General features: G+C 46.3%; 1 protein-coding gene across 3 annotated transcripts in view; it reads left to right on the top strand.

Annotated features, from left to right (window-relative positions):
* The first annotated feature begins 248 nt into the window (after positions 1–248).
* The window catches only part of LOC309889553 (E3 SUMO-protein ligase PIAS2-like), a 44,593-nt gene continuing 18,601 nt past the window's right edge, over positions 249–26,240 (top strand). For all 3 annotated transcript variants that reach the window (XR_014319255.1, XM_082782405.1, XM_082782404.1), the window contains exons 1-5: positions 249–286; positions 3,711–4,185; positions 14,354–14,438; positions 14,983–15,033; positions 15,159–15,249. Coding sequence is in view for 2 of the 3 variants with exons in the window: in XM_082782405.1 (XP_082638531.1) it covers positions 263–286; positions 3,711–4,185; positions 14,354–14,438; positions 14,983–15,033; positions 15,159–15,249 (726 nt within the window). In the remaining variant the exon portion in view is untranslated. The remainder of the gene's footprint in view (positions 287–3,710; positions 4,186–14,353; positions 14,439–14,982; positions 15,034–15,158; positions 15,250–26,240) is intronic.

A 26,240-nucleotide genomic window follows, 5' to 3' on the forward strand; every position in this document is an offset into this window, starting at 1 on the left:
CGCCGGGCGCCCTTACAGCGACGCCCCTCAGAGCCCCTAGCCCTGAGGTGGGGCAGGCCCGCAAACTGCCCGGTGTCCCGCGGGCCGCCTGCTCCCCGCCTCCCCGAGGTTGGGGGCCGGCCGGGGGCCTTTAATTTTTATTTGCCTGTTTTCCCCGCCGGAGCCGCCCTTATCCCGTCACGTGACGGGAGCGCGCACTGGGTTCCCGATGGTGGTGGCGGCGGCGCGGCCCGGCGGCGGCGCGAGAAGGCGCGGGTAGAAAATGGCGGATTTTGAGGAGCTGCGGGTGAGGAGGGAGAGGCGCGGTGGGGCCGATATGCTGCCTTGGCCGTGTGGGGTGGGTGGGTGTGTGTGTGTGGGTTTTACTTCGGCCTTTCCCCTTGGGAGGCGAGAACTCGGACCAGGACCAGGGCTGCCTTTGCCTTTCCCGTGAGGAAGTGGGGTTACTTTTTTTTTTGCCTTTATTTTTTTTCCTTCTTTCTTCCTCCCCCTCTCAACGTCTTAGAAAGTCGGGGCGGCTGCCCGTGGCCCGAACCGGGGTGGAAGCCGGCGCCGGGCTCGTCTCCTCCATGAAGCACAAATTGCTGTATTTCCTCGCAGACATGTTGGCTTTAATCTTTTATTTTACAGCTCTTGTGTGACAGGCTTCGGCGGGGGGTGCCCACAAAGGGGTTTAGGTGTGTCCACAGAGAACTGTTTGCGGTGCTTATTTCATTTCTTCCTGCCTTCTTCCCTTGCGTTTCTTGGCCGATCCATTGGTGCCTTTGGTGAGAAGGGAAGCATTGCCCTTGCCTGGCATCCCCACCTGCACAAGTGCTGCCAACTGAATGCCTCAGGGATGCCGAAGCCCTCCCTGCCCCCAGCCTAACTCTGCTGTGCCAGTGAAATGTGGCTGCGGAGTTAGGCATCTGCATAGAGAAAGGTCTGATGGCTGTGCGTTTCCCGCCACTGGTCATAGTCTGACCAGTGGTGGGAAATGTGCTGCAATCACCAGAGAATTTCCTATGCCAGGGCTTCTTCAGCACTAACACTGCTCCGATGTAGGTGAGGAGCTCAGTCACGAACACCTCAGGGAAAGAATTGTGTTCCCCTACTGGAGAAAGCAGCGCTCCTACTGGAGAAAGCAGTGCTCTATCTCAATCTTGGGTTTAAGAAGCATTGCCTTATTTTTTCCTCAGTTGTTCAAAGGTTATTTTTAACTTGTGCTTGTGTGTTTTCTTGCTTAGTGTTCTGACTCACTTGCAGCCTGCTTTTTAAGAGCTCTCAGAGGGTGTAGCTCTGGAGATGGCTAAACCCCTGCTGTTAACTAGCAGAGATTGCTCTCCTTTTTGTAGCTCCTCTTGATGTTTGAGCCAGGGCCATGACTTGCATTTTCTGCTGCACTGTGCTCCTTTATCTAGATATGTGTAAGTATTGATAGATAGTTTGGGAATTGGGTACCTACGTGCCTTTGAGATTGTACGCATCTGAGGTGCTTTCCAAAAGTAACACAGGAAATACGGAGGGGGAAAAGGGAATGGGACTTCAGGCCAACTGCAGAACTCTCCTTTCTTCACTGGAAATAAAGTATCAGAACTTTTTTTTTTTTTTTTTTTTTTAAAGTGCTAGTCTGAACAGATGCCTTCTGACGTTTCCATTCATCTTACTTTGTAACCTGGAGTGCCTCGGAAATGAGTGCGCTAGCCTCTAAATTATGGAGAAGATGATTCTTGAAGTTATTGAGGCACACCTGGGGGACAGTGCAGTCATTGGTCCCAGCCAACATGGGTTCATGAGGGGTAGGTCCTGCTTAACAAATTTGATTTCCTTTTATGATAAGATTACCCGTCTAGTCAATCAAGGGAAACCAGCTGATGTGATCTTTTTGGACTTCAGCAAGGCTTTTGACACGGTTTCCCATAGGATCCTACTGGACAAAATGTCCAGCATACAGCTAAACAAAAACATCATACGATGGGTGAGCAATTGGCTGATGGGTAGGGCTCAAAGTGTTGTGGTTAATGGGGCCACATCTGGCTGGCGGATGATCGCTAGTGGGGTCCCTCAAGGCTCCATTTTAGGGCCAGTCCTCTTTATAAATGATTTGGATGTAGGACTAAAAGTTGTTCTGAGCGAATTTGCCAACGACACCAAACTTGGAGGAGTTGTGGACTCGGATGAGGGTGGAAAGGCCTTGCAGAGGGATCTGGACAGATTGGAGAGCTGGGCGATTGTAGTGGGTTTACGTGGCAAGGTTTTGGTAGCAGGGGGCCATAGGGGTGGTTTCTGTGAGAAGGATCTAGAAGCTGCCCCATGTTTGGTAAGGGCCCCACTGCTGACCAGAGCCGAGCCGAGCCAATAAGCGATGTCGTTTTGCGCCTCTGTGAGAGCAGATTTAAGACAGGGGAAAAAAAAACGCTGCGCCACACAGCAGCTGGGAGAGTGAGAGGAGTGAGGAACAGCCTTGCAGGCGCCAAGGTCAGTGAAGAAGGAGGGGGAGAGGTGCTCCAGGCGCCGGAGCAGAAGTCCCCTGCGGCCTGTGGTGAGGACCATGGTGAAGCAGGCTGTCCCCCTGCAGCCCATGGAGTACCGCGGTGGAGCAGGGTTCCACGCTGCAGCCTGTGGAGGAGACCACGGTGGAGCAGGTGGCCATGCACCGACGGAGGCTGCTGCCTGTGGAAGACCCCTGCCGGAGCAGATTCTGGGCCGGACCTGTAGCCCGTGGAGAGGAGCCCACGCAGGAGCAGGTGACCTGGCAGGAGCTGCTGCCCATAGGGGAGCCAGGTTGGAGCAGTTTGCTCCCGAGGGATGGACCCCGTGGTACGGACCCATATCTGGAGCAGTTCTGGAAGAGCTGCTGCCTGTGGGAAGCCCACGCTGGATCTGTTTGGAAAGGACTGCATCCCATGGGAGGGACCCCATGGCACAGGGATGAGAGTGACTGAGAAGGAGCGGCGGAGACAAAGCATTATAGACTGACCACAACCCCTGTTCCTCTGCACTGCTCGGGGGGAGGAGGTAGAAGAGGGTGGATGCAGGGGACGGTGTTCTTGTTTCCTTTCCTTTGTTTCTCACTTCTCTAGCTTGTTAGTAATAGGAAATAAATCTTACTATCTCCCTATGCTGAGTCTGTTTTGCCCGTCACAATAATTACTGCGCAATCTCCCCGTCCTTATCTCAACCCTTGAGCCCTTTGTGTTGTATTTTCTCTCTCTTTCCCTTTGAGGAGGGGGAGTGAGAGAGCGGCTGTGGTGGAGCTCGGCTGCCCACCCAAGTAAAACCACCACAGTGTCTCAGAATAAACTATGCAGAACTTATTTTATAACGCTTGTTTTATTTCTTAAAATGTACTGGAGAACAGATAACACTGATTTATCTGATTTTTTTATTTTTTATTTTTTCCATGAAGTGAGATATTTTGTATCAGATGATGCTTCTAGTTTCCTGTGGAGTTAGGATAGCATTGCATTGTTTCTTTGGTGTTGAAAGTGGAAACGACTCAACTACAAGTCCTTATAACCAATAACACAACCAAGCTCAACCTTCCTAGACACGTTACTTCTTTGCTTTAAGCTAACTGTACTCTTGTTCTGGGTAAGAGTATGGGTAGTATCTAAGATGACTGGGGAGGAACTGGAACGATGGAAGTTCAGGTCTTCACCATGCCCTTCAGAACAGATGACTTACTATACTATCGGTGCACTTATGCTTCTCTTGATTTCTCTTTCCAGAATATGGTATCAAGTTTTCGTGTGTCTGAACTGCAAGTGTTGTTGGGCTTTGCTGGACGTAATAAAAGTGGACGGAAACATGACCTCCTGATGAGGGCACTGCACTTACTGAAGAGCGGGTGCAGCTCAGCAGTGCAGATAAAAATCCAAGAACTCTATAGGTGTCGGTACCCAAGGACGATTGAAGGACTCTCAGACTTATCAGCTATAAAACCCATCATTTTCAATTTGGACAGTAGTTCCTCTCCTGTGGAGCCTGACCTGGCTGTTGCTGGGATTCACACGCTCTCTTCTACTTCAGTCACGCCTCAGTCTCCTTCCTCCCCTGTCAGCTCCGTGCTTCTCCAGGACGCTAAGGCTCACTTTGAGATGCAGCAGCCGTCCCCTCCAATTCCACCTGTTCATCCTGACGTTCAGCTGAAAAGCCTGCCTTTTTATGATGTGCTAGATGTGCTCATAAAACCTACAAGTCTAGGTAAGTGTTTGATAGTACTGCAGGTTGTTTAATTTGGAGGATAGGTATTGCTTATGACAGCACGAAGTCCAGGCTTACATTTTTATTTTTATTTTTTTTCCAGCTGGGGAAAAGTGGAAATTCCCTTCTCTTCTTAGTGCTGGCACTGCCCTTTCTCTACCTCTTGCCCCCCAAAGGGCCAAGCCCCACTTTAGTAATAATAATAAAAAAAGTATTGTGTTCTGCTGATACCCTAGATTTAAAGATAAACGTGACTCTCTTTTCAATATTAAGTTACTTCTGTCTGAATGATTTGGACCTAAAGTATCTGTTTGATACAAGGGAAGAACACCTGTCAGGCCAGCAGGAGAAAGATTTCAGGGTCAGTAGTTAAGTTCCTGCAGTGTAAGGAGAACAAGTTCACTGTTTAGTTAGCTTGTATTTATCTCGTTGCAACAGAGGCAACAGTTCTGCAGGTTCTGGCATCTTGCATTGAGATGCTTTCTTTGGGCATCAAATGCTGAATTTTGTGCTTGGTTTATTGGTAGCTTCTCAGCCTGCTGGTTGTTGCCATACTGGATGTTAAAATGCAGAGAAGATCTTTGTCTTCCAAACAACTCGAAGTCTGAGTTAGCTTACTCAAATGCCTCATTCTTGAGCCTATTTATTTGGAAATAGGCTTGAAATTTAACTTTTTTTTTTTTTTTTTTAACCTTATAGGGTAGAAAATGTTCTGTGATGATTTAGTAATACTGTTTAGAAACACTGTTAGCATTTTGCAAGCTGTTTGCATCCCGCTAAACTCTTTAGTTTTTTTAAGTGATAAGCATCTTGGGTTGTGACATTTACCTAAGTGAGGCATATGCTAGTCATCCTCCAGTATCTAAAGCAGCAAGCATTACTAGCAAGTGTTCCTTACACTACTTGTAGTCACTTGTGCTTGTGTCATGGCATCCTGTTAGGGAGAGGGTCCCTCTCCCTATTATTGTCTTAATGCATGGATGGGCTTGATATCAATGTGTGCTTTGGGATCGGCTGACTCTATAGCTCATCCCAGCTTCTTCCTCCTCCCTCCTCCTCACGTTCACTCTATACAGTAGCTGAATACATTAATTATATTCCTTTGTTGCAGAAAGAACAGCCAAAAACACGACAGACACCAGTATGGTCAGATCATGCTCTCCCTTTATTACCCGAATAGCCTGACTTTTATAGCAAACTTAACAGGGGCGGATAGTGTCTCACACAAGATTATTGGTCAAAAGCACTCAGACAAACAACTGCAAGAAAACAACCCCACCTGCAAGAAAACAACCCCCTTGCGATTAGCAGTCACGTAGACCTTGTCCTTGAAGCCAGCTGCTGGCAACAATATTTTTCTAAATTCCTCAATCGGGCGATGTGGGAACACTGTCATGGGAACTTCTCGTAGTCGTCCTGGTAGCTTGGTTTGCTCAGCTGCAGCAAGTCATGTCCTCCTTGCTGTTTCAAAAATCCCTCAACATTCCTTAATTATCCTGTATTACAGGACAACTGTTGGCTCGTAGTTAACCAGGCTTGTTGCCAGATGTGTGGTCACCTTCTCCCATCTAATGTGGTGTGTCCTCTGCATTGTATTTCTGTTATGCAGTTACTGGTTTTGGTCAATGATATCTGGAGGTGGCAGTAATATGCTGGAAAACGATCTGTAACAGCTGTTTTCAGTTTTGGAAATGCTTGCTTCTTAAACTGAATGCTTCATCAGGGTGTCAGTGTGTTATAGTTAAAATTGCATGAAAATCCTCTTTCCCTTGAAAACTGTAGGCTCTCTTGGTGTTGCACAGCTCTCATAGAAGTAGGGTTATCTGATTCTCCAATGTCTGTATGTGGGTGAGAGGGACAGAAGGAATGTAACTGAGTACCTGCTTGCCTTAAAATTCTTCCCGCCATGCAATACCTGAGGATGGCAGCAGCTGGAGCTGCAGCTCTACGTGAGGAGTAGGTAAATGAGAAGTGAGGAATGGCTTGCTGCGTAAATAATGAATTAGTGACTTTAGCGTGGGTTCGTGAGCAAATTTGAAAGAAAGACTTATTAAATATTTTCAGATTGATATGGTGTACTGGGTCTGGCTGGAATGTTAACTTTCCCGGCAGCAGCCCATACAGTGCCGTACTCTGTACTTGTAGCTGGAACAGCAGTGTTATCACACCAGTGTTGTGTCTACTGCTGAGCAGCAGTGGCACAGCGTTGGGCCTTTCTCTAACCCTCCTAGGGGGTGGGCAAAAAAAGTGAGGAGAGAAACATCACTAGGGCAGCTGACCTAAACCAATCAAAGGGATATTCCATACCATGTGGTGTCACACTCAGCAATAAAAGGTGGAAACAGGAAGAAGAGGGGAGGGGTGGGCTCTCGTTGAGAAGACGTCGGTCCTCCTCTCGAACACTGGCTGCGTGCGTTGAGGCCCTGCTTCAAGGACGTGGTCAATCATCGCTCATTTGTGGGAAGTAGAGAGTAATTTCTTTCCTCTGCACTTCCATATAGCTTTCATTTATTTTGTTTGTTTGTTTTCCTCCCTTTTTCCCCTTTCCCTTTTATTTTCCCCTTAGTTAAATTGTTTAGTTCATGGTAGTCTTTATTTAATTATTATAATTATTTCCCTTTAATTAAATTATCCTTATCTCAACCCGTGAGTTGTTCTTTGCTTTACTTCTCCCCCTCCTTATCTAAAGGAGGGGGAGTGAGAGAGCGGTTGTGGGGTTTAGCTGCCCAGCACGGTAAAACCACCACAGTCCTTTTTGGCGCCCAACGTGGGGCTCGAAGGGTTGAGATAACAATAGAATTGATTAAACGCATACAACTAACACACTTGCTTGCTAGTAACCATGTTCCTTGCCCTGTTAATAATAATGGCTTTGTTCATATGTCATGCAATTCGTGTCATATTCTCCTTTCTCCTATATATCCGATCCGACCAAGTGCTACAATCTGTGTTCACTTTTTTTAATTCGTTGTGCTGCCAAGCACTGACCTTGGTTTTACTCTGGAATTCAGGCTCTGCGCTGTTATCATTTGGGTCCCATGGAAACTATCTTTCAGAGAATATTCAGAACTACACTGCCTTCCTTTTCTCATCTGGACACGAGTTTATTAATAATATCAGGAATGGTACCTTTCCCTTCTTTCACAGTGGGCTAATTACAACAGTTTGGGAGTATTTTGAAGATCCATCTGTAACCCATGTATTGCTATTTCTAATTCTGAATAACAGGTTTCATTTTCTCTCTAAGATTAGTCGATTGTTTAGAAAACTTATTTGGGAATCTGTCCCGAAACAGTCTCGTGGTGAGTGGCACGGTGTGTGGGATGATGTTAGCAGATACCTGTCACGAGTGTCTCCTCCAATAGTTTTGAACTTCACCCCTGAGCAAGTGCTAAATCCTAAAAACTTGGTAGAATGTTTGAGAGTTGTATGTCCTGATCCTGATAATGCCGGAGAACAACAGCTTGCAGCATTGTGCTGGGTCCTGGTTTATTCCTATCAAACACTGTTTAACATCATCCAGCAACTTGAAGAGAGGGAGGAAGTCTCTGAATCTGATGACCAAGTAACACGTGCTGTGGCTGACCCAGAGGACCAACCAACTATGGTATCAGTCGCCCCCATAGTCAAGTCAAAACAATGGAAACGGAGGTCAGCTCGTTTAGTAAGGGAAGAAGGCTCTCCTAAGAAGGAGGGAGAAGGGGAATTGGCAGGTACCTCTAAAGCAGAGCCATCACAAAAACAGCAGGAAGACGAGACGGAAATCATAAAGGAATCAGAAATCACTCGATCCTTATCCCTGAGTGAGATGCGAGAAATACGAAAGGATTATGGTCGACGCCCAGGTGAACACATCCTCACTTGGCTGCTCCGATGCTGGGATGCTGGGGCCAGTAGCCTACAATTAGAAGGCAATGAAGCCAAGCGCTGGGATCCCTCTCTAGAGAAAGGGTAATCGACAAAGTAATTGGGAGAGGAGCACAGGCCCTCAGCCTCTGGAGACGACTCCTGGCAGCTATCAAAGAAAGATATCCCCATAAGGAAGATATTGTATATCACATAGGCAAGTGGACCACTGTGGATAAAGGTCTCCAACATCTGCGGGAATTAGCTGTGCGGGAGATGATTTATAGTGATTTGGACAATGCCCAGACACCTCAAGACCCCGATGAAGTCCAGTGCACAACATCCATGTGGCGTAAATTTGTGCGGAGTGCACCAGCAGCACATGCCAGTACCCTGGCAGCAATTCACTGGGATGAGGGGATGGGACCAACAATGTATGATGTCTCCTGCCAGCTTCAACAATATGAAGACAATCTCTCTGCTCCGCTACAATCCTGTGTCTCAGCTGTGGAGAAATTGTCTAAAGGACTTGACAAGCTTGTGGAGAAAGTATATTCCCCCTCATCTAGACAGAGTGATACTTCAGCCACTAAGAATCAGCATTCGCCTGCTCAAGAGAGAGAGTACCCAAGACGTACACCACGTGGCACCTTGTGGTTTTATCTGCGTGACCATGGGGAAGATATGAGGAAATGGGATGGTGTACCTACTTCAACCCTAGCTGCTCGGGTACGTGAACTGAAAGGAAATACAGCAGCAAGAAGAGGGGCTCCTAAGAGAAATGCTGCTCCGGTTTCTATTGGGCAGTACCCCAGAGGCAGTAGAAGAGCTGATGTTATTCTTGACCACGATGAAGGGACCTCTACCTCTCATTTGCCAGAATTTGTGCATTTGCAAGAATTAAGTGGCAGACGCTCCAGCCAGGACTAGAGGGGCCCTGCCTCTGGCCAGGTAGAGGAGAGGGATAACCGTATTTATTGGACTGTGTGGATCCGATGGCCTGGAACATCAGAACCACAGGAATACAAAGCTTTAGTGGACACTGGCGCACAATGTACCATAATGCCATCAGGCTACCAAGGGACAGAACTCACCTGTATCTCTGGAGTGACAGGGGGATCCCAACAACTATCTGTACTGGAAGCTGAAGTGAGTCTAACTGGGAATGAGTGGCAAAAGCATCCCATTGTGACTGGCCCAGAGGCTCCGTGCATCCTTGGCATAGACTATCTCAAGAGAGGGTACTTCAAGGATCCAAAAGGATACCGGTGGGCTTTTGGCATAGCTGCTTTGAGCACAGAGAAGATTAGGCAGCTGTCTACCCTGCCTGGCCTTTCAGAAGACCCTTCTGTTGTAGGATTGCTGAAGGTTGAAGAACAACAGGTACCAATTGCTACCACAATGGTGCACCGATGGCAATATCGCACCAACCGAGACTCCCTGATTCCCATCCATGAGTTGGTTCACCGACTGGAGAGTCAGGGAGTAATCAGCAAGACTCGCTCACCCTTTAATAGTCCTATATGGCCAGTACGAAAGTCTAATGGCGAGTGGAGGCTAACAGTGGACTATCGGGGCCTGAATGAAGTCACACCACCACTGAGTGCTGCAGTGCCAGACATGCTAGAACTTCAGTACGAACTAGAGTCAAAGGCAGCCAAGTGGTATGCCACAATTGATATTGCTAATGCATTTTTCTCCATCCCTTTAGCAGCAGCATGCAGGCCGCAGTTTGCTTTCACTTGGAGGGGCATCCAATACACCTGGAATCGGCTGCCCCAGGGGTGGAAACACAGCCCTACCATTTGCCATGGACTGATCCAGTCTGCACTGGAGCAAGGGGGAGCTCCTGAGCACCTTCAGTACATTGACGACATCCTCGTGTGGGGTAACACAGCAGAAGAAGTTTTTGAGAAAGGGAAGAAAATAATCCAAATTCTCCTGAAAGCTGGTTTTGCCATTAAAAAGAGCAAGGTCAAGGGGCCTACACAGGAAATCCAGTTCTTGGGGGTAAAATGGCAGGATGGACGTCGCCATATTCCAATGGATGTGATCAATAAAATAACAGCAATGTCTCCGCCAACTAGCAAAAAGGAAACGCAAGTTTTCCTAGGCCTCGTGGGATTCTGGAGAATGCATGTGCCAGGCTATAGTCAGCTTGTGAGTCCTCTATATCGAGTGACTCGAAAGAGAAACTATTTTGAGTGGGGCCCTGAGCAACAACAGGCATTTGAACAAATCAAACAAGAAATAGCTCGTGCAGTAGCCTTTGGGCCTGTCCGTACTGGACCAGCTGTGCAAAATATACTGTACACTGCAGCTGGGGAGCATGGGCTCACCTGGAGCCTTTGGCAGAAAACCCCAGAAGAAACTCGAGGTCGACCTCTGGGCTTCTGGAGTCGGGGCTATCGAGGATCAGAAGCCAATTACACCCCAACTGAAAAGGAAATACTCACAGCATATGAGGGTGTTCGAGCTGCTTCAGAAGTTGTGGGTACAGAGGCACAGCTCCTCTTGGCACCGCGGCTACCTGTGTTACATTGGATGTTCAAAGAGAAAATTCCCACTACACACCATGCAACTGATGCTACATGGAGTAAGTGGATAGCGTTAATTACACAGCGGGCTCGAATGGGAAAACCCAATCGCCCAGGAATCCTGGAAGAGATTATGGACTGGCCGGAAGGCAGAGATTTCGGAGTGCCAACAGAAGAGGTAACCCGTGCTGAAGAGGCACCACCATACAATGAGTTGCCAGAAGACAAAAAGCAGTATGCGTTGTTTACTGACGGATCCTGCCGTGTGATAGGGAGCCATCGGAAATGGAAAGCTGCTGTGTGGAATCCCATACGACGAGTTGTGGAAGCCATGGAAGGGGAAGGTGAGTCGAGTCAGTATGCAGAAGTAAAAGCCATACAACTAGCCCTAGATATCGCCGAAAGAGAAAATTGGCCAGTATTGTATCTTTATACTGACTCATGGATGGTGGCAAATGCTCTGTGGGGGTGGCTGCAGCAATGGAAAGAGAGCAACTGGCAGCGCAGAGGTAAGCCTATCTGGGCTGCTACCCTGTGGCAAGATATTGCTGCCCGGGTAGAAAACCTGGATGTTAAAGTACGTCATGTAGATGCCCACATGCCCAAGAGTCGCACTACTGAAGAACATCAGAACAACAAAGAAGTGGATCGAGCTTCAAAAATTGAAGTGGCTCAGGTGGACCTAGACTGGGAACGTAAGGGTGAGCTGTTTGTAGCTCGATGGGCCCATGAAACATCAGGACATCTGGGGAGAGATGCCACTTACAGATGGGCTCGTGATCGAGGGGTGGACTTGACCATTGAGGCCATCACACAGGTTACCCATGAGTGTGAGACCTGTGCTGCAATCAAGAAAGCCATGAAGGTAAAATCTCCCTGGAACAGGGGGAGATGGTTAGGGTTTCAATATGGTGAGGCCTGGCAAATTGACTATATCGGACCACTCCCAAAAACTCGCCAAGGCAAACGGTACATACTCACCATGGTAGAAGCAACTACTGGGTGGCTGGAAACATACCCTGTAAACCATGCCACAGCCCGAAACACTATCTTGGGCCTGGAAAGACAAGTATTGTGGCGTCATGGTACACCAGAGAGAATTGAGTCTGACAATGGGAGTCATTTCCGAAACAATCTTGTTACCTCCTGGGCAAAGAGGCATGGTATTGAGTGGGTGTACCACATCCCTTACCACCCACAAGCCTCTGGGAAGGTTGAGAGGTACAATGGACTGTTAAAGACTATGTTACGAGCATTAGGTGCTGGGACGTGGAAACAATGGGACACAAATCTACCAGAAGCCACTTGGCTAGTTAACAATAGGGGGTCTGACAGCCGTGCTGGTCCTGCCGAAACAAAACCCCTACACACTGTGAAAGGAGCTAAGGTTCCCGTAGTGCATATAGGAAGGTGGATGGGGAAGGCAGTGTGGGTTGCTCCTGCCTCGGGAAAAGGCAAACCCACTCGTGGGATTGTCTTCGCCCAAGGACCAGGGTATACCTGGTGGGTCATGCAAAAGAATGGGGATATCAAGTGTGTGCCTCAAGGAGATTTGACATTGAGAGAAAGCTAATCTATAATCTAAGTTATATGTTGTAGGAAGATGCTGTAGGATCAACGACAGGTCAACTTTGCAAGGAGCCGGGCAGTGCAACAAGGACTTGAACTAAGCTGGTGCTGGTGTCCAGACATCCAACTCCGCCTGCCTTGAGTGGCCACTTTGGCAGATGAAGACCTAATCATCAACAGTTCTTATGAACATTTTCCAAGAAAGACCTATGGAATGAAAAGATACATCTGCCTATTAATCCTGTCCTGTTAAATCCTTGTCCTGTTAAAGGACAAGGGATAATGATGAGAATGCTTGTATGCTAAAGTATGGGGATCTGAGTGTGACACAAATGTTATGGAATAAGGGGTGGAAGTTGTACTGGGTCTGGCTGGAATGTTAACTTTCCCGGCAGCAGCCCATACAGTGCCGTACTCTGTACTTGTAGCTGGAACAGCAGTGTTATCACACCAGTGTTGTGTCTACTGCTGAGCAGCGGTGGCACAGCGTTGGGCCTTTCTCTAACCCTCCTAGGGGGTGGGCAAAAAAAGTGAGGAGAGAAACATCACTAGGGCAGCTGACCTAAACCAATCAAAGGGATATTCCATACCATGTGGTGTCACACTCAGCAATAAAAGGTGGAAACAGGAAGAAGAGGGGAGGGGTGGGCTCTCGTTGAGAAGACGTCGGTCCTCCTCTCGAACACCGGCTGCGTGCGTTGAGGCCCTGCTTCAAGGACGTGGTCAATCATCGCTCATTTGTGGGAAGTAGAGAGTAATTTCTTTCCTCTGCACTTCCATATAGCTTTCATTTATTTTGTTTGTTTGTTTTCCTCCCTTTTTCCCCTTTCCCTTTTATTTTCCCCTTAGTTAAATTGTTTAGTTCATGGTAGTCTTTATTTAATTATTATAATTATTTCCCTTTAATTAAATTATCCTTATCTCAACCCGTGAGTTGTTCTTTGCTTTACTTCTCCCCCTCCTTATCTAAAGGAGGGGGAGTGAGAGAGCGGTTGTGGGGTTTAGCTGCCCAGCACGGTAAAACCACCACATATGGGTAGATCATAGTCCAAGTTAATAGATATGAGTGGCTGAGACATGAAATAAATGTGTGTTTAAGAATTCAGAAATCAAACGGGCACATAGCTCAGTGCTAGGAGTGTAGTCTGCTTCATTGCAGTTCTTTGAAAGGCAACTGCATATGTATTCTTTTATGAGGCCATAAGAGCAGCTGTGGATGTGGGGTTTAGCTTTAATCCACCACTTGGTACAGTACAAGTTTCAATTTTAAATGTGTCCCAATATTTTGAAATATAAAATGCTGTCTAACATGTGCATGATACCATGTATTTGAATTGCTTGAGGAACTTGCGTGTGTTTTTATTCCACCTGGATTTGTCCTTTTTGTATGTTTTCCAGGCAGATTTTTCTTCTCTTAATGTTACAGTGTATGTGACAGCCTAGCTCTTCCATTTGGCTGGTTTAATGGTGTTGTTTTTAGGCTTGTTCTTCTTGCTGGATACTTTAAACCATTGGACAAGTCTAGTCTACCTTTATTTCAGGTCAAGTTTTCTAACTGTTCAAGTGAAAAGAACTATGTACATACTATAAATCCTTAATACAAAAATACTATTGCCTGCCATCACTGACAGACAAGTAGGATTCTGATATGCAAGTTATCTTTATTTCTGGCACCCTCCCTCCCTAAAGTTTAGTGCTGACTATTCCCAGATGCAGAGTGCAGCTGGCTTCTTTGGCATTAGGAGTTGTTCCCTACCTTCCTCCCCAACAACTTAGCTACATCTAGCTGTTTCTGCACTGAGTAATTTTCCAGCTGTCCATTAATAGCTCCTGGTGTGCACTTTCCCATTATAGTACCTTAAAATAGTTGTAAACATCTCTCTGGTGGTACTTCCTCCAGGTACCCAGTGTTACATTTTGTTGTTTGTACCTTTCTTCCCCTGAGGATTACAGTGCAGGTTGCCAAACTTCTTTAGTACTGAAATGTAATGTGATATTAGCCATCTGAATATAGCTGAATGAATGATTTGTTCTGTTGCTTTCCTGTTGACAGTGGCTTGCAGTTCAACAACAATTTGTTTGTGTTCTTAAATGACTTGTGTGTTGTTTCAGGAAAAAACTCACTTGCAGGTCCTGTTCTAATCAATTATTTTAATCATAATGGCTAAACCTCCTCTTGTCTCTTTTTTTTTTTTTTTTTTTTTTTTTTCTTCTAGTACAGAGCAGTATTCAGAGGTTCCAAGAGAAGTTTTTTATCTTTGCTTTAACACCTCAGCAGGTCAGAGAAATCTGTATTTCCAGGTAAGAAGTGTTTGGCATAGTGTGGTAACCACTTTTACAGAAGTTCAGGACAAGGGGATTCTTTATTTTTTTGATGCATCCCATAAGCTTGCAGGTGGGGAATGATGATCTGCACGATAGTTATGCTGAATTAATCTGTTCTGGCTTCTTCTGGAATTAGCACAGAATTTTTATGTAGTTGGGGTAAATCTGATGCTATTGAGGAGCTGATAATTATTTGAAACAGTAATTGTTACTATTTAGAGAGGTGGTAGGCTTTTATTCCCTGCATGTTTCCTGGCTGCAAGAATGGAAGGCTGCTTTTATCTTTTGTCCCGGGATTCATGTTTTTACAGGACCTGTGATGTGAACAGAGTCTTTTTGGATAGCAAAAAAAAACCTGTTGTGTCCTGTCTGTTCCCCCCCCCCCCCCCGCATCATAACTTAGTAAAATAAGAGCAAAACTTAGTGATGGGATAGGTGTATTAGTTCTTTCTGCATATGACTGGATTATGAGACCTGCTGTCTAAATAGGTGCTTCTCTTTTCCTTTCTCTTTGTCATAGGGACTTCTTGCCAGGGGGCAGGAGAGATTACACAGTCCAAGTTCAGCTAAGGTACCTGTTTCATGATATTCCCTTTATGTTATATTAGCTAATCAAGAAGTTATGTCTTGATGTTTGTGGGGAGACATGAATGTAGTGACACATGAAAATTATGCCTTCTCTTTTTTGGGATATAGGTTATGCCTGGCAGAGACAAGCTGTCCTCAAGAAGATAATTACCCTAATAGTTTGTGCATTAAAGTAAATGGGAAGCTGTTTCCATTGCCGGTAAGCTTGTGCTTGCACGTATTTGTGGTTTCTTTGACTTGGGGTGTTTGTCTTTCTGTAATGCTAGCTTGCTAAAATAATCCAGCACTTTATTATCTGTGAGGTAGCCGTTACTGCTATCAGCCATGATACAGCTATCGCATGGCTTAATTACATTTTAGCCAATTGTAGTAAGCCTCATCTGTGCAGGCAATACAACAAGAACACGAGAAATCTTCTTTATGGGTCTTAAAATTGAGTTTGACTTGATTGGCAGTAGCCCTCACTGGTTAGTATATCTATTTGTGTACTGGTGCGAGTTCCTACTTGTTGTGAGGAAACATCATCTTGTGGATGTTTGTATACTGTTCTGCACCTCTCTGGTTAGAGCAGTGTTCATTGCAGGGATGATGAGCGGGCATGTTGTAGGGCTCCCAGCAGTTGCTGGAATAGAACAGTGTTAGCAGTCAGGCACTTTGGTTTCTACTGTAAAAATTACTGGGTGGGCAGGGCCACCTTGAGTCTCGAATATATGTGAAAAGGGAGCAGCATTCCTATTTCTGAACAAATCTCTGAAACAGGTATTTCTGTACAACAGAATGGGGGAAACTCTTACCTAATTCATTCTGAAATGCTTCTGGAAGATGGAAAAATAGTTTTTCCAGCAGTATATGTAAAATGTTTGATGGGAATGGAGGTGTGAAATGTTATCCACCTTCTTGGCATGTCAGATATGTTTATCATGTCCTGTTTTTCCCTTGTGCTGCCTCCCCTTCATGTGCAACCATGACTTTCTTGCCTCTCAACCTAAATGACTCTACCTGCTTCTATAACGATTGCACCACTCTTCTGTCTTGAGCATCTAAAAGTGTTTCTTTGAGACATTTCCTGGTCAGTACTTCCTGCAGACACAAGCTGTTCTGTGATAAACTTGAAGGTTTTCCTTTCTTCAAGCAACCCAAAAGAATTGGGTCTGATGTTTATCCTGTGGATATCAATGACTGATTCTTCTCAGTCTTGTTAATATACCTTATACCCGTTACACTGTGTTATGCTATCCATTTTATGTGTAACACGCTACAGTTGTAGCAAAAATTCTCTGTGATTTTTGGATTTAAATCTGAAGCAAAGTGAAAGTCCTGTAGGTTCTTTCTGCACGCTGTAAGATGGCTTGTTGTTCTGTTCAATAGAAACCTTAAGTGAGGAAGTAAATAAAGTGACTTTTGTCTTGGCAACTTTCCTGCCTCAGAGACAACAATTGTCCGCTTCAGTAGTGTTAGGTAACTAATTGGTGATACCAGTCTCTGTTGTCAACTTGTACAATTCTTAAATGAGTACTGTTCTGCCTTTTCCTCGTATAGCAGTTCATGCCTCTGCAGATGTCTGAATTATTCTAGGTTATCTCCTTGGCTGCGATTCTTATCAGAAACTTCAGAGAAGTGCTGCCAGTGTGCCAATACTGCTTTAGGTTGTGCCAGCTCGTGCTACCACAGTGTTTTCTTCTGTTCCTGCAACTGTCTGTGCCTACCTCTTACAGTGTGTCTTCTGACTTGAAAAGAATAAACATGGAGCATTGCATGCTGGTGTCTTGGCAAGTAACGAGGATTTTATATGTAATGTCTACAACAGGTGATTCTCCTGTTGCCTTCTCATGTGAGTGTAGGCAAGACAAAACCCAAAAGTCCGAAGAAGTAACCTGCTTTTCTTCCAAGGAAACCTCTCTAGACCACTGCAGGTCTCTTTCAAAGGACAAAAATGAAATCTGTCAAGGCAGGCTGGAAATGACCACATGGAAGAACAATCAGACTTTCTTTTGATACTTTTTTTTGGTTACAGCAGAGTCCACGTGTTTTGACTGTTATGGTTCTTGGAAGAAGTATGGAAGACTTAGACCCAAATAACTCTGGCACATGCTAGCTGCTAGAATTGGCAGCCTAACTGAGCAGTATTAGGCCATGCTGGTTGTGATAGGCAAGCAGAGCATTCTCTCTTTAAGTCCCAGAAGGCTAGGAACAGAAGACCTTAATGTGTTTTAGGAGTACAAGATTGAGTCTGACCCCTGAGGGTCTTTGCTTTGTGGGAGAAAACATCAAAAGCTTGACTGAATTGAAGCATGTGAGCAGTGGTCAGCCTTCAAAAAGGGAAAAATGGGAGATGTGTAAAAAAGCGAAGAATGCAACTATTTGGGTTTTTCTTGACATCTGCTGCTTCCATATTCTGTGATAAAGCACACGTGGGAAGACTCCTCATAGCTATTGTCACTTATCTGGGGCGAGAACCAGTTTTGGAAGACTTCTTTCAGCAATTGCTGTCCTCTGCTCTGGCCTGGCAGACCTGGGTCCCTGTCCTGTTGCTGCAGGCAGTAGCCCTGTGCAAATGATTAATAAAGGGCAGTACTGAAGTACAGCCATGGGTGGGCTTTCCAGGGAAGAGTATGGACTAGTGGTAGAACTGCTCTGGAAACCTGGTAAATGATAACTATTGAGTCCTCCCTGAATTAAGGGCAGTAGTTATCCAGTGGTTATCCTATGGTATGCTCTTCCAGTAAGCAGAAGAGGCCTCCAGTTCTGAGTTGCATGAGATGACTTCTGTGGCAAGACAAAAGATACAGCAGAATTTCTGCTGGTCTTGCTTACGTGCTAGCTATGAAGGCAAATATTTGGGGGGGGGGGGGGGGGGGGGAAGTGTCTGGAAACTTCAGAAATACTGCCTAAATGCTGTGTGAAGATATTCCTAAAATTCCGCCTTGGAGCTAAGAATTAAATGAAACATCGAGGCTATCATTCCTAATCCTTGAAATAAATTAAAAATGGCAAGACAGTCTGTTTTATACTGGGTTGCCTGATCCACTGTTTGAAGAGGTGGCCTGGGAATATTGGCTGTGCTGCGCTTCTGGTGCAATAAAACTGTGTAGAGACGCTCCTGCTCAGGTTCCTACCGGAGGCTGGAAGTTGTGCTGACTCTACTAGTACAGGAGCTCTCCAGATTGCTTTCCCGTATCATTAGGTGAACATTGAACATGTGCTGTGTGCTCTGTGGGAGAGTTTCTGATGAAGTAGCATACATCAGCAATTGTTGCTTATTTCTAGTTTTTATTTTCAGAACTCTTCTTTCACAGTAACTCTGTTTCTAAGCATTAGACCATGAGATTTTTCTCACAACACACATGTTCCACTAATTTTCTTCAGACAGGACCTTCTGTGAAGCTATTTTATTTGCAATTGCAGTGGCAGGCATCCTGCTAATTAGGAGCGCATTATAGTAAACAAATCATAACCTTTCTCGATGCTCCTCTATATGTACTTTTTTTTTTTTTTCAACCCTTTAATTTCTCCTTTTTTTTTTTTTCCTCCCCTTTCTTATGTTTTGAGAGCTTGTGATCTTTGTTTTACTGTTCCCACACTGCTCATCCTGTTTTTCTCAAGCTTCTACCTCATTTTGGAACAGTGAGACCTTCTACTGTCCACTTATCTACTTAGCATTTCTCCTTGTTATGACTACACAGCTACCTTGGAATACAGAAAATTAGTTCTCTACTGCAAAAACACAACTTAGTTTCTCACAATTCCCCCCCCTCTTCTGTTCTTACTCCTATTGTTGTTTTTGCACCTCTTCACATACCGCACTCTTGAGTTTTTCCAACATTAAGGCGCAATATTCTTCTTCGGATGTCACGAGGGATGATAGATATACAATGCCATTATTATTACAATACCAACAAATAGTTGTTTGTGGTTACCTGAATAGAATTGTCTCAAAGTTAGTTTCTCCCAAATTTTTCTAAGTCCTCAGGAAGTGTCATCTTGAGCTACTCTATGTAGGATGTTGTTTGTTTTTTTTTTCCCAAATATTTTTGAGATCAGTCAAATTCGTCCTATTTGATCTACATATATACAGCAACTAGTATTAATTACAGTGCACGCTCCTCCTTATGAGGTTATTAATACATTTAATACTATTTGATTCTAGAGTACTATTTTTGCAAACTTATCAAACTTACTTTCTAGTTCTTCAGTTATAGCTGAGATATTTACAATAGCGTTTTCTAATTCGCTCACCCCTAACCAAGGTAAAAACCACCTTGCAAAACTGTGAAATGCTAGAGAATTTTACTAGAGGATTATCTGGAGTCCACTTAATTCTGCGTGTGGTCTCAAGGGGCTTTGGCTTTGTGGGTCTTCAATAACAGTTACATTTGGAATTATTGCCCCCAGGGTGCAAGCTCCCTTCCATCCTAGGGGCAGCATCTTCCTGGCTTTATTGCCACATAGCCAGTACCACCCCTTGTCATTCGGGACAGGCCATCCGGTTACAGGATTCTCATGTTGTATCTGGTGTGCATTATGTATATTAGCATTCCTGTGGCTACCATATTCAGTACAGTATGGATGATTCCCTACTTCATGGATATTTCCACACCCAGGGTCAGTGCTATTGCCCCCTGAGTTTTCTATCAATGTATTTACTCATTAATTCATTAAGAGTCCTTTGAAGGAGAAGATAAAGGTCTACAACAGATAGATAGGGCTTTAAACTAGAGTCGAAGGGGGAAGGGGCTAAAACCAGGCGAGCCGGTGAAGACCTAAGGGATGGTATGCTAGAATCAGAGGGGTTGTGTGCCAGTGGGGTCCTTTGGTCAGATCCACAAGGTGCTGAGTGTAAGGAGACGCACCTGAAGTGCTTTTACACAAACGCACGCAGTATGAGGAATAAAATAGATGAGCTAGAAGTCCTGGCCCAGTCCCGCAACTACGACATCATCGGCATAAGCGAAACCTGGTGGGATGAGTCCTGTGACTGGGGTGTTGCGATAGATGGTTACAGGCTCTTCAGGAGGGACAGGCAGGGTAGGCGAGGTGGTGGGGTGGCGATGTATGTGAAGCAGGGGCTGGACTGTGTGGAACTTCAGGTCGGCGATGGCAAAGTTGAGAGCCTCTGGGTAAGGATCAAGGGACGAACGAATAAAGGGGATGTAGTTGTGGGAGTCTATTACAGACCGCCTGGCCAGGATGATAGCACCGATAAATTATTCTTTACAGAACTAAGAGAGGCCTCGAGATTAACTCCCCTTGTCCTTATGGGGGACTTCAACTTGCCGGACGTTAACTGGGAGTGCCACACGGCTGACACGAGCAAGTCCAGGAGGTTCATGAAGCACCTAGATGATAACTTCTTGGTACAGGTGCTAACGGAGCCAACTAGGAAAGGTGCCCTCCTAGACCTGTTGCTAGAAAACAGAGAGGGTCTGGTGGGAGATGTGGTGATTGGTGGCCGCCTCGGTCATAGCGACCATGAAGTGGTTGAGTTCAAAATTTATGGTGACAGAAGGAAAAGTGCCACCAAAACCTCATCCCTAGATATGGGGAAAGCGGACTTCAGGCTGCTCAGGGAACTAGTCAGTAAGGTCCCCTGGGAAACTGCTCTTGAAGGCCTCGATGTCCACCAGTGCTGGTCACTCTTTAAGCGATGCCTCCTAGAAGCACAAGATAAGGCAATTCCAAAATATCGCAAGTCAGGCAGGCGGGGCAGGAGGCCGGCGTGGCTGACCAGGAACATTCTAATGGAGATTAGGCGGAAACAGAGAGTGTTTCGCTACTGGAAGGAGGGCCAGGCGTCATGGAAAGAATACAGGGATGCTGTTCGTGTTTGTAGGGAGAAAGTTCGAGTGGCCAAAGCACAGCTAGAGTTGAAGCTGGCTGTGTCTGTGAGAGAAAATAAAAAGGGTTTTTTTAGATATGTAAATGGAAAAAGGAGAACTAAAGAAAACATAGGGCCGCTCCTTGATAGGGAAGGTCTCCTCACAGACGATGACGTAGGCAAAGCAGAGACGCTTAACGCCTTCTTTGCCTCTGTCTTCAATGCCGATGATGGGCTTTGGGACCCAGGGTGCCCTGAGCTGGAGGACCGGGACGGTGGGGATGACAAACTCCCAACTGACCCTGAACGTGTGCGGGATTTGCTACTCCACCTGGATCCCTACAAGTCCATGGGTCCGGATGGGATTCATCCCCGGGTGCTGAAAGAGCTGGCGGATGTCATCGCGGAACCTCTATCAATTATTTTTCAACGATCCTGGGAATTTGGAGAGGTCCCAGTAGACTGGAAGCTGGCAAATGTTGTGCCAATTTTCAAGAAGGGTCAGAAAGAAGACCCTAGCAATTACAGGCCTGTCAGTCTCACGTCAGTGCCTGGTAAAATCATGGAGAAGTTGGTTCTCGGACTCATTGAGGCGCACCTGGGGGACAAAGCAGTCATTGGTCCCAGCCAGCATGGGTTTGTGAAGGGTAGGTCCTGCCTAACTAACCTGATTTCCTTTTATGATAAGATCACCCGTATGGTGGACCAAGGGAAACCAGCTGATGTGATTTTTTTGGACTTCAGCAAGGCTTTTGACACGGTTTCCCATAGGATCCTACTGGACAAAATGTCCACCATACAGCTAAATAAAAACATCATACGATGGGTGAGCAATTGGCTAACGGGCAGGGCCCAAAGGGTTATGGTAAATGGAGCTGCGTCAGGCTGGCGGGCGGTCACCAGTGGGGTCCCTCAAGGCTCCATTTTAGGGCCGGTACTTTTCAATATTTTTATAAATGATCTGGATGTAGGAATAGAGGGTATTTTGAGCAAGTTTGCTGATGACACCAAACTTGGAGGAGTTGTGGACTCAAATGAGGGCGTAAAGGCCTTGCAGAGGGATCTGGACAGGTTGGAGAGCTGGGCGATCACCAACCGCATGAAGTTCAATAAGAGCAAGTGCCGGGTCCTGCACCTGGGACGGGGAAACCCTGGCTGCATGTACAGACTGGGCGATGAGACGCTGGAGAGCAGCCTAGAAGAGAGGGATCTGGGGGTCGTGATAGACAGCAAGTTGAATATGAGCCAGCAGTGTGCCCTGGCAGCCAGGAGGGCCAATCGTATCCTGGGGTGCATCAAGAACGGCATCGCTAGTAGGTCAAGGGAGGTGATTGTCCCGCTCTACTCTGCGCTGGTGCGGCCTCACCTCGAGTACTGTGTGCAGTTCTGGGCACCACAGTATAAAAAGGACATGAAACTGTTGGAAAGTGTCCAGAGGAGGGCTACGAAGATGGTGAAAGGCCTTGAGGGGAAGACGTACGAGGAACGGCTGAGGTCACTGGGCCTGTTCAGCCTGGAGAAGAGGAGGCTGAGGGGAGACCTCATCGCAGTCTACAACTTCCTCGTAAGGGGTTGTCAAGAGGCAGGAGACCTTTTCTCCATTAACACTAGTGACAGGACCCGCGGGAACGGGGTTAAGCTGAGGCAGGGGAAATTTAGGCTGGACGTCAGGAGGGGGTTCTTCACAGAGAGGGTGGTTGCACACTGGAACAGGCTCCCCAGGGAAGTGGTCACTGCACCGAGCCTGTCTGAATTTAAGAAGAGATTGGACTGTGAACTTAGGCACATGGTCTGAACTTTTGGGTAGACCTGTGCGGTGTCGAGAGTTGGACTTGATGATCCTTAAGGGTCCCTTCCAACTCAGGATATTCTATGATTCTAACAGATAAATTTAACAGTTTTAACCTTAAAAGTCTTTGTTAATGCAGTCTCTCAGGTATCAGGGTTAACTGATGCTTTTACCCAGGTATGAGTCCACCCTTTCTCAGCCGTTCTTACTGTCGTCTCAGTAGTCAGGAGCACTTGGAACAGTCCGTCCCACTCAGGTTGCAGTTTCGATTCTCTCAATGTTCACATCAGAACCCAATCTCCTTCTCGGAATGGATGGATCAGGGCTACCGAGGGTGGGTTTGAGCTAACAGTCCACGGGTCCTGAGAGATGACAAAGAGGACGACAGCCTGAGTATATAGTTCTTAAGAAAAGCATCTTTTGTCTCATTGTCTCAAATTGAGGTAATTCATTCCCTTTGTACAGCAATCCAAATAATATTTCACATGGTGAAACTCCCACATCGTTTCTTGGTGCAGTTTGAATTCAGAGAAGTGCCAAGGGTAAGCGCTTTGTTTGGGGAAGCTGAGTTTCCAGAACTTAGTCAATTGCTTCCTTACTGTCTGGTCCTCTCCACCCTTGCAGAAGAGGAAGGATGCCAAGGAGTGTGAAGTTTCCACTTGATTCCTAGAGTCCACGTTAGCCCTTGCAATATTTCTGACATAAAGTGGTTTCCTCGATCAGAGTCGGTATTTTCAACAATTCCATACCTGGTAGTTATTTGTTCTAGAATTATTTTAGTTACCATGTTCGCAGCAGCAGATACTGAAGGGAAAGCTTCCACCCACCCTGACAAATGATCTACTGAGACTAATAAGCATTTAAATCTACCTACTCTAAGGAGTTCTGTAAAATCTACCTGTACATTTTGGAAGCGTTGAATTCCTGGTTCTCGCCCCCTTTGGGCTGACTGTGCATAATTTTCCTATTTACCTTTTGACATACTACACAACTCCTGCGTACTCGTTCAGCCAGAGCATATATATATATATTCCTACACATACATATTTCCATAGCACAGTGTCACACACTGCTTGAATTCCCCAATGACCCTCTTGATGCAAAACAGTTAATATTTGCCTCGTTAGCACTTTCTTTAGCATTTCTCTCCCTTCAGGGAGTATCTATTTTCCTTTGGAGTTTGTGACTCCTAATTCCTTAAAAACCTCTTTCTCTTAAAACTTTTTAGTTCTTTTTAGTTTTGGGTAGGGGTAGCTCAACAATTCCCTGAATCCCCTCTGGATTTATTCTTCATTCCCCCTCAGACACTAGATGCCCTAAATACTTGACTACTCTTTCTACAAATTTAATTTTAATTTCCAATATTTTCAATCCCTGTTTTCCCAGAAAGCTGAATAGCTTGTTAGTGGCTTCCTTCACAGATGTTTTCTCCTGTCCTGACAATAAAAGATCATCCACATATTGTAACAGTAACACCTCCTCAGGAGGTTGGAATTGCTCCAAAATCTGTTCTAGAACTTGCCCAAGTACATTGGTGGCCCTGTAAAACCCTGAGGTAAAATTGTCCATCTGTATTGCTGCTTCCACCCCCATTTCAGGGTCTTTCCAGTCATTGGTGAATATATCTTTGCTCTCGGGTCTGAGAGTACCCCATTAACAACACCATTATTCCAGTCTAGCGATTTACTATTTGAATGCCCAATGTAATTATCAAATCCTTTCCCAACGAGTTAGTATTGTATGCCTGGGGTGCATACAATAACTGCCCAGTGATCGTTCTATCCCTGGTCTCAGCTTGGTGTCCCCAAAAAGTGGCACTGTTATCCCAGTCCCTTCTACCCCCATCGCAGTTAGGGTTTCATTAGTTAGTTTAATTCCTGATACTTTACAGGCCAGCAATGACCTAGCTGCCCCATTATATTGGGTTCACAGGGTGAGGCTCTGGTAGTGGAGGGGCTGCACTGGTAACACCTGTGAGAAGGATCTATCAGCTGCCCCATGTTAGATAAGGGCCAGTTTCATCTGGCTCCAAAGGGGCCCACTGCTGCCAAGAGCCGAGCCTTGAGCAATGCAGTTTGTGCCTCTGTGAGAGCACATCCAAGAAAAGCAAAAAATAAAAAGCTGCTGCACAACAGCAGCTGGGAGAGCGAGGAGTGAGAAACCTCCCTGCAGACACCAAGGTCAATGTAGAGGAGGGGGAGTGTAGCGCAGAGGTGTTCCAGGTACCAGAGCCCCCCAGGCGGCCCTGGTGGGGAAGGCAGACCCCCGCAGCCCGTGGTGTACCACAGTGGAGCAGATCTCCACACTGCAGCCCGTGGAGAGGAGCCCACGCAGGAGCAGGTGATCGCGGGGGTTGGACCCCAGGGGGTCCCAAGCCAGACCAACCCGCTCCTGACAAATAAACCCCACGGCACAGACCCACACCTGGAGCAGCTCCCAAAGAGCCTGTTTTTCGCTGCCTGTGGAGAAGCCCACGCAGGACCACCCCAGGAAGGTCGGCACCCCACGAGAGGGACCCCAGAACAGAGCAGGGGGGAGAACGATTGTGAAAGGAAAGAGCAGTGGAAACTGTTTGTGAGCAGCACCATGGACTGATGGCAGCCCCCGCTCCTAGCCCCTCTGCACCACTCAGGGCAGGGAAGAGGTGGAAGAGAGTGGATGGGGGAAGGTACCCCCAGCTTGTTTCTCTGTTTCTCACTGCTCCAGCCTGTCAGAAATAGGTAATAAGTTTTATTAATCTTCCTATGCTATGTCTGTTTTGCCCGTAACAATAATTGTGAAGTGATCCCCACTGAGGTACACTTGAGGAGCCCTTGAGGTACACTTTTTCCTTTATCAGGGAACTAGCTTTCTGAGAAGCCCTGACTCCCCTATTCTGAATTTATAATAGCAATCTCTCCTCATTCTTCCACTCCGGATATTCCTGTTTGAAGTGGCCGGCCTGGCCACACTTGAAACATCTTCTCAAAGCCTGTCCCTGCTAGGATTTAGGCTGCAACGCAGGCAGTCTTCCTTGTCTGTCCTTCCTTTGTCTCTCTTCCTCTCCTTTCCATCCTGGGCCCTCTATCTCCCCCTCTGCCTCACTACCCAGTACGCTGTGAATGCCATGTTTCGCTCTCTACTTTTCCTTCTCATTTCCCCTCCTGGCATACACCTTCATACTACCTACACTGTTCACTACATCCTCCCACCTTCTGGAGCTTTTTCTGTATACCTGCCAGGCTTTAATCATAAAATGAACTTTAAAGAGCCCTTGGGCTACCGGGTCCTCAGGATTCATCCCCGAGTACTTTCTCATTCTGAACCTGAGTCTCTCATGTGATTTCTGTGTTGTGGGTTGTTATTATCCCAGTTAGATAAGCAGATATTTCTGCTCTATCAGAATTACTCTCGGTCCAGGGGGTGCTAGGGGGTGTGTGCGTGTTGTGTTGTGTTAGTTCATTCTTGTTCTTGCATAGCTGCCTGCCGAATCATCCCCCCCCCCCCCCCCCCAAACATTCTTCTCCAGTGAATAACATACTGTTGTGGTTTAACCGGGCTGGCAGGTAAACACCATGCAGCCGTTCGCTCACCCTCCCCCCTCCCT

Source organism: Aythya marila (genome assembly GCF_965140915.1).
Source record: "Aythya marila genome assembly, chromosome: W".
Classification (NCBI taxonomy): domain Eukaryota; kingdom Metazoa; phylum Chordata; class Aves; order Anseriformes; family Anatidae; genus Aythya; species Aythya marila.